This window comes from Lipotes vexillifer, unplaced genomic scaffold (genome assembly GCF_000442215.2).
Source record: "Lipotes vexillifer unplaced genomic scaffold, Lipotes_vexillifer_v1.1 scaffold989, whole genome shotgun sequence".
Taxonomy (NCBI): domain Eukaryota; kingdom Metazoa; phylum Chordata; class Mammalia; order Artiodactyla; family Lipotidae; genus Lipotes; species Lipotes vexillifer.
The window spans coordinates 658,091-666,021 of NW_006796817.1; the positions used below are offsets into that span (position 1 = coordinate 658,091).

Genomic DNA, 7,931 nt, shown 5'->3' on the forward strand with positions numbered 1-7,931 from the left:
GCTCAGAAGCCTGGTGAAAGTTTTCCCAGCAGTGGCTTCTTCTTGGAGCAGGAGGGATGAGTACTCAGAACGAAAAGGCTGGGAGCTCAGGAGCCCCTGTCTTCGGGGGGGTTGGGGGGAGGGCGGCCCTCTGGGACAACGCATTTTACAGAAGCGAGTGTGAACATCACAGATGTGTCAAGACCAGGGGCCCAGGGCTGCCGGCTACAGCAGGGCTGCAGGAAGGTGTGGGGACCAGGGGCGGGCTGCAGGGGGCGCTGGAGCTCCAGCAGCTGGCTCTAAAGCGCTCTCTCTTCACTGGTCAGGGTGGTGATTCTCCGCAGGTTTTCCCTGACTTTAATAAATTCGGGGGCATGGTCCTCTTCCTTTTCTGGTGGTTTTTCCAGCTGAAGGAGAGAGAAACAGAGATGTAAAGTGGGTGGGCTAGGGGAATCCCCATTCTCAAAAGCCACTGGGTTTGGACCAAGGGTCCTCTCTGGGGAAACAGAATGGGGATCAGTTTTGCCCCCAGCCTGGTAGCTGGGGGGAACAGAGCAGGAGACTGTTTTCTCCCCGTGAAGCCTGGTTCAGATTGCTAACCTCTCTTCTAAAATGGGAACACCACCGAGCTCACGGGGCAGTTGAGAGAAGGCAATCAGAATCAGCATGCAATAGATTGGGCCCATGAGGAAACTGAGGTTGAGAGAGAGGAAGCCACTGGCCCAAGGCCACAGAGCAAAGGGAGTGGCAGAGTGAGGACTCAGGCCAGGGGTGGACTCCTGGTGCAGTCCCCATTTTGCTCAACCTCGTGGTCAGCTGTGGCCGCAGGCAGAGCTCCTCCCTGGGCCAGGACAGTCTTGGAGGAGGCGTGGGCCGGGGCCGGGGGCCCCCACCCACCTGGCTCAGCCTCTGCTGCCGTTTCAGGAGCTCCTGCTCGAAGGGGCACTGCAAGCGCTTGGCCTCCAGTTCCTCCTTCTTCTTCTTGATGAGCTGGTTCCGCCGGCGGTGCTCCAGGACACGCTGCAGCTCCGGCTTGCTGTCCACGCCCAGGCCCCTGGGGTGGCGGGAGGAGGGGTTTGTTCGGAGACCCCCAACTTCTCCCCACCCAGGGCTACACCCTACCATTACATCGTGCAACCCTCCTGCTAGCCCCGGGAGGTGAAACCATTACTGTCCCATTATACAGGGAAGGGAAGCGAGGCTCCTAGGATTTAAGACACCGGTCCAAGTCACAGCTATGAAGGGACCGAATGAGGATTTGCACCTACGCCTGTCTAAGTTCAGAGGCCAGGTTTTATGATATTACTGGTTATTTTCTCAGGACGAGTTTCTAGAGGTAGAGCTGCTGGGTCAGGTGCTTTTAAAAGATTTTGGATACATATTCCTGTCTTGTTCCTTAGAAAAGTTTAGCCACTTTATACTTCCGTCAACAGTATACAAGAGCATCTGTTCCTCCCTATTGTCACTACCCGATCTTCTTGTATTTGAGAATCTGGTAGGCAAAAAATATCGGGTTTTCCTTTGTTTCTTTGATTGCTAGTCACAGGGACCAGCCTTGGAGATGTTTGCCAGCTACTTGCATTTCTTCTTTTGCGACCTAACCATACCTATCTTTTGTTCATTTTTTTCCTTATGAATTTATAAGAGATATGTATATATTTTTATCATTTATATTGCTAATATTTCCCCTGATTTGTCCTTAGGCTTTTGTTTAATTGTGGTGATTTTAAACGGGGGATGACTCTAAAAGGCAACCTGAGAAAATACTCATAATACACAGTCAGCCCTTTGTTTCCGCGGATCAAATCGGTGGTTGGCTGAATCCGGGGCTACTGAGGGCTGGCTGTACTTATGCCATTTTAAGTACATAAGGGACTGGAGCATCTGTGGATTCGGGGTTCTCTGGGGGGGTTCCGGAACCAACCCTCTGTGGATACAGAGAGACTACTGTGACTAAGAGGAGGGGGTGGGCACAACACGGAGGAGGCAAAGTGAGATCTGGGGAAGGGATGTTGCACACAACTGAAAACAAGAATGAAAATCACAGCCAGCGCCAATACCAAAAACGGCCAGTAGAGGGAGCTTCAAAGGCACTGCGGCCTTCGTCCTGGTGCTCTGGCCTCGGAGGGTCGGAAAGCTCAGCCTCCATCTCCCCTTCCCCACAATCCCTCTCAATAATCCAGTCGCAGCCCTGATGCCCCAAGCCTGCCTTGCTCATTGCATGCTCCTGGCCTCCTTGCTCCACTCATACCCCCTACACAACTGTGACACCCCTGCTTGAGACCCTTCATAGGTCCACATGTCTCTTCTGGCCTACCTTACAATCTTTGCTCCAGCCGCTCTGAGCTACTCCTGTCTCCTGTCCATTTGCACATGCTTATCCATCTGCTGGGAACATACTTGCTTCCACCGGCCAATGTCCCCCTCCTAAGCTGGCTGACTTGTGCCCACCCTTTGGGCCTTGACCTCATGGAGGAAGTGATGGTATCTTGGAACCCTGCCTGGCGGCTCCTCTGGGATCGCAGGCCCATTTATGGCCCCATCCAAGCACCCATCCTACCACCTGGTTATGCATCTATCTCCTCTGTGAGGGCAGGAACTGGGTCCCATTCCTTCTTGTAGCCCCAAGTCTGGGCACGGTGCCTCGCACATGGTAAATGCACCTGGAGGGCAGCTACAGGTAGGTAGCTGGGTGGGAGAACAGGGCTTTTGGACCTTCACAGTGTCTGCTGGTGACCATGTGGGGCGCCCTTTGACCTCCTCAGCCTCTAGGAGCCCCAGGATGACTACCAGGCCTGCCTTTCATGAGGGGCACCTCCCCGCGCCTCAGCAGGCCTGAGGCGGTGCTTGCCAGACTGAGGCAGCCGAGCTCCACTCCCACCTCCTGTGATTCATGAGCAGCTCTCGGTGCAGCTCCTGGTGGCTCCGGGAGGCCTTCACAGGGTCCACTCTCTGTATTCCTGGCCGGGCATCAGGCCTCCGATGTCCGCCCGCTCCCTCTGGATCTCCGAGTACATGGAGGCTGTAGAAGTGACAGGGGAGCTGGTCAGAGCTGGGCCCACAGTCTCACCCATTCTCGTGGGCACAGCTGAAGGGCAAGGGTTTTGGAGTTAGATGGATCTCAGCTCACTGTGCGGCCCTGGGCAAGCTACTTGCCTTTCTGAGCCTTGGTTTCCCCATTTGTGAGATGGAGATAATTGAGCCTGTGCACAGGGTTGTAAGGACTGGAGATGATGGCTGTAAAGTGGGGTATAGAAAAGTGCTACTTTTCTTGACGCCTAAAAGTGGGGTCACAAAGTGTATGGGTTGACGCGTGCAATGTTTTTGGCCTGACTTTGAAAAAACACTTTTCCCTCCTATAAAAGGAATTCTGTTTCTCATTGAGCTTGTATCAGAAAAAGAAAAGATATTTTAAAAGAGCAATATACCTGTTAAGGATAATTTGGATAAATGCAGTGATCAAAAGAAAATATCACCCCTTATTGTCCAACTTCCCTATCCGTAGTTCCAAATTTCCTCATGGACACGTCCAGCTTTTCACTTTCTCCAGACCAGGACTGCCATGTCTAATTACAAAGGGGTGAGAGGGGGAGTGGGCTTTTTTTTTTTTTTTGCGGTACGCGGGCCTCTCACTGTCGTGGCCTCTCCCATTGCGGAGCACAGGCTCCGGACGCGCAGGCCCAGCGGCCGGGGCTCACGGGCCCAGCCGCTCCGTGGTATGTGGGATCTTCCCGGGCCAGGGCACGAACCCGTGTCCCCTGCATCGGCAGGCGGACTCTCAACCACTGAGCCACCAGGGAAGCCCTGGGGTGGGGATTTTTGAGAAAAAGTCTCAAGAGGGTGACACAGACTGTTAGCTGCATGTAGTATTTAGAGTGAAAATTTAGGCCTTGGCTCTGCTCCCTTCGTGAGTCCCGCTTTTCTGAGGTTGAGCCTCTACTATATGCTAGGCATTGGCAACGTCTGGTCTGTTATATAGTAGGCACTCAATAAATATTTGTTGGCAATTTGTAATAAAAGCTTTGAGGTTGTACAGATGAGAAAACTGATGCTCAGGGAGGTTGGTCTTGGGGAACCAGTGCTTTAAGGCATGTGGTTTCCATGATGCAACTGAGGGGCTGTGTTCCCACTGCATACGTCAGGCTCTAGTCCCCCTCTTAAAAACCACCAACCACCATGTTGCCTGTGGACAGACCCTCCCACTGGGAAGAGGATGAAAGCCATTTTCTGCTTGATGAACAGGAGTCCTCCAAGTAAACTAGACAGGGATGGTGGTCTGTGCAAGAACCTGGAAGTGGGTAATAGGTCAGTGGGGTTGGAAAACACAGGAGGAGGGGGTTTGATGGGGTGCAGATTGCAAGGTGACATGTTAGGAAATGTGGGCATCAAAGGGGAGACGATGCTTTGCAAATGGTAGCACTCCAGACACACGTTTGGCATTTCTATTATTACCTACTGCCGGGTGCTGTGAGGAGGATTGAGACCCCATTTGTAAAGATGCTGTGTAAACTGAGAAAAGTGTTAATCTTGCTACATCCAAAATATCTTATAATAATTGTCAGAGCCTAGAGACATGGTCGCTAATTTTCTTTCTTGAATTCCCATTCTCAAAACTACGTCTAAAATGAGGATTCTAATTAATTTTCTCTTCTTTTTTCATAAGGCTCTTTGTTTTTCAGGTTATATCTTTCTTAATTATTTGGCCCTTAAAAAATGATTGTGGTAGGGTTTAGTAGTTAGTTAAAAATGGGCACTTGACAAAACAAACAGTTGGCTGTATCAACTCCCTCCTCCTTTAAAAATGTGGATATTTTCTTAGTCTGAGATTAAGTTGTTTGGGAGCCAGTGTGTTAGAATATCTTGACTCAGATTGGAGTTTGGGGAATTTTTCCCCCTTCCACTGCCTTTTCCCATTACCAAGTCTCACCAATCCTTTATCTGAGTAATTCTTAGCTGCACTCTTTCTTCCTATGTGCTCAGCTCTCGTCTTTCCCAGCCCATTATCACACCACACTAATTGCTTCAGCTCCTTGGCTAGTCGTCCTGCCCTTAATTCCTGTGTGCCCCAAACCTTCCAAAGCTTCATAATTTTCATCAGTCACACCATCTTTAAAACAATTAACTGTATGTTGCCAAAGCAATGAGGCAGGAAACAGAAATAAATTATATAACTTTAGGAAAGGAGAGGGCAGAATTAATACTTGCATAAGATATCACTGTATGTACCCAGAATTCCCAAATGGATTAACAGAAAAGTTTTTGGAACTAATGAGAAAATTCAAGTGTAGCCAGATACAAAACAGGTCCACAAAACCAAGAGCTCCTGCATAACAGGAATGGCCACTGAGAAAGTACACAATCATACAATTATTCATTCATCCTACCATATGTTAGAGTTTCTATAATCTGCCAGGTATGGTGGTAGACAGAGATGAACTAAACAGGCAAGGCTGCCACTCCCACAGAGCTGACATTCTGCTAGGGAGGCAGACAGCAAACATGTACACAAACCGGCAAAAATAAATGATTGCAAATCGCGAGGAGCCTGCTCAGGGAATTGGAGGTGTGGCGGGCGGCGCTAGGATAGAGACTAACAGGAGGACCCTCCTTCAGCCAGGCGCAGCAAGAGGGCCTCTCTGGAAGGTGACCTTTAGGATCTGACGGTTGAGAAGGAAGAGGGAGCCTGTGTGGGGCAGAGGGAACAGCATGTGTGACTCATGTACCTTGAACAAGCTTAGTCTGTTCAGGAAACAAAAAGGCATAGTGTGTCTGCAGTGGCGTGAGGGAGTGACAGGGGGAGAGCATGGAGTGAGGGTAGACGGGTGGTTTCAAGTTGGGGAAAGATCGCCTCTGATTTGATTTTAAGAAGGTCATTCTCACTGCTGTGTGGGGGAAAAACTGTGAGCAGGTTTTGGGAATTTTTGATATGACTTTGGTTTCTTTTACTTCCAATGGGCAGCCTCTGTCTTTCCCATTAAATTCCAAAGGTCATCCGCTTGCCAATGAGTTGGCTGCCCCAGGGCCAGTCCTCAGCCCAGCAGGGACCACACAGGATCGTGCTTACCAGGGGGTCCTGCGTTTTCATTTTGCACTGGGCCCTGCAAATTATGTAGCCAGTCCTGCAGCCCAGGTCCAATCAATGACCAGCTCTGGTTCAAGGATCTGCTCTAGGCATATTTAAAAAAAAAATCAGTGGTGAGGTGTGGCAGGTGATGTTTTGCTGAGACCAGGGTGGTGTGGTCATTGAGGCAGGAGTCCTGAAGGATGTGGCTGGTTCTTCAGCTCAGAGCTGCAACTTGGGAAAACTGCTGCCGTTGCCAGTTAGTGTCCGAAACTCCAGCAAGCACGTGTGAGATCCATGGGCGTGTGTGTGTGGCCCCCAGGGTTTAGACAGCTGCTGAGCCAACCTTCCTGCCTTTAATTTAATTAAAAGAGGCCTCCATGTAGAAGAGCCTCACATAGGTGTGTTGGAATAAAAGAGGCTGCTCAACAAAGCACAGGCCAGGAAAATTGGGCTCTCTTGGGGATCGGCTGGGCCCCCTGAGCAGAGGAGGGGTCCATTCTCAGGGCTGCTCTGGCCAGGTCTCTCAGGCTGCTGGGGTGTCCTCAGAGATTCGAGACTTTTGGGGAGGTGGCCGTGATGGGGCAAAGATGTGAGGTAAGGTGAGCGTAAGGTCATCTCCGAAAAGAAAAAGGTGAATGCCCCAAGGAAGAGCTGGCAGGGAAGAAGACCAGCTGAGGAGAAAGTTGAGTAGCTAATGAATGTCCTTCACTGGTTGTCAAAGAAAGGCAGAATAATGTTGGAGCCATTAGAACCTGGGTTGAATGCTGGCTCAGCCCGTTCCCAGCCATGGGCAAGTGTACCTATCCTCTGCAGCAGGAGTCCCAAAACTGTAGTCTTTGGGTCAAATCCAACCCCTTTGGAACAAAGCCATACCCACTCATTACTTATTGTGTGCGGCTGCTTCCTCTAGAACAGCAGCGTTGAGTAGGTGTGACAGCTGCTCTTGATCAGCACCATTCTTCATGAGGTTGTTACAAAACAAAGGAGATGATACTTGCATGGTGCTTGGCAAGTTAGTGCCTAGCACTGAGTCGAGGACTCAATAAGTGCTGGCTACTAGAGCTGCCACATACAGTGAGGCAGGTTGTGCACTGAACAACTCCAGGGCCTCACTCCTATAGATGAAACTATGAGTGGGGCCACCTCGTTAGCCGTTATAAATAAGCACTATTAAAATAGCCAACTTCTAGTCTTGGATTGAGCATTCTCCTTAAAAACTGTACTAGTTAAATCAGTGGATTTTAACCCTGGCTGCATACTGACATCATCAGAGGGAGTTTAAAAAATACCAATGTCTGAGTCCTACCCTGGGATTCTGATTTAATTGGCCTGGGAGACAGCTTGGCCTTTGGGATTTTAAAAAACTCCCCAAGGGGGTGGAGATAAGATAGCAGAGTAGAAGGACATGAGCTCACCTCCTCTCATGGAAACACCAAAGTCACAATTAACTGCTGAACAGCCGTCAACAAAAGAATGCTGGGTGACTGTACCAGCATCCTGGGTGGCGACCGAGACCCAGATATTTGGAGCTGCCGGATGTCACATCACATCATGGGAGAGGACTTTCCAAGATGGCAGAGGAGGAGGAGGCCATGGAGTTCATCTCTCCCCACAGACACATCAAGAATACACTTACAGGGCTTCCCTGGTGGCGCAGTGGTTGGGACTCCGCCTGCCGATGCAGGGGACGCGGGTTTGTGCCCTGGTCCGGCAGGATCCCACATATGCCGCGGAGTGGCTGGGCCCGTGAGCCATGGCTGCTAAGCCTGCGCGTCCGGAGCCTGTGCTCCCCAACGGGAGAGGCCACAGCAGTGAGAGGCCCGCGCGTACCCCCCCAAAAAAAGAATACACCTACAAATGGAACAAGTCTCACAGAGCACCTGCTGAA

The 7,931-nt window shown here is 50.6% G+C and overlaps 1 protein-coding gene across 1 annotated transcript in view; it reads right to left on the reverse strand.

The window, feature by feature from the left end:
• Window positions 1–278: 278 nt before the first annotated feature.
• Window positions 279–7,931, reverse strand: part of FAM107A (family with sequence similarity 107 member A) — a 34,281-nt gene continuing 26,628 nt past the window's right edge. The window contains 4 exon segments of the mRNA XM_007469021.1: window positions 279–386; window positions 877–1,033; window positions 2,861–2,924; window positions 2,927–3,001. Of these exon segments, the coding sequence (XP_007469083.1) occupies window positions 279–386; window positions 877–1,033; window positions 2,861–2,924; window positions 2,927–3,001 (404 nt within the window).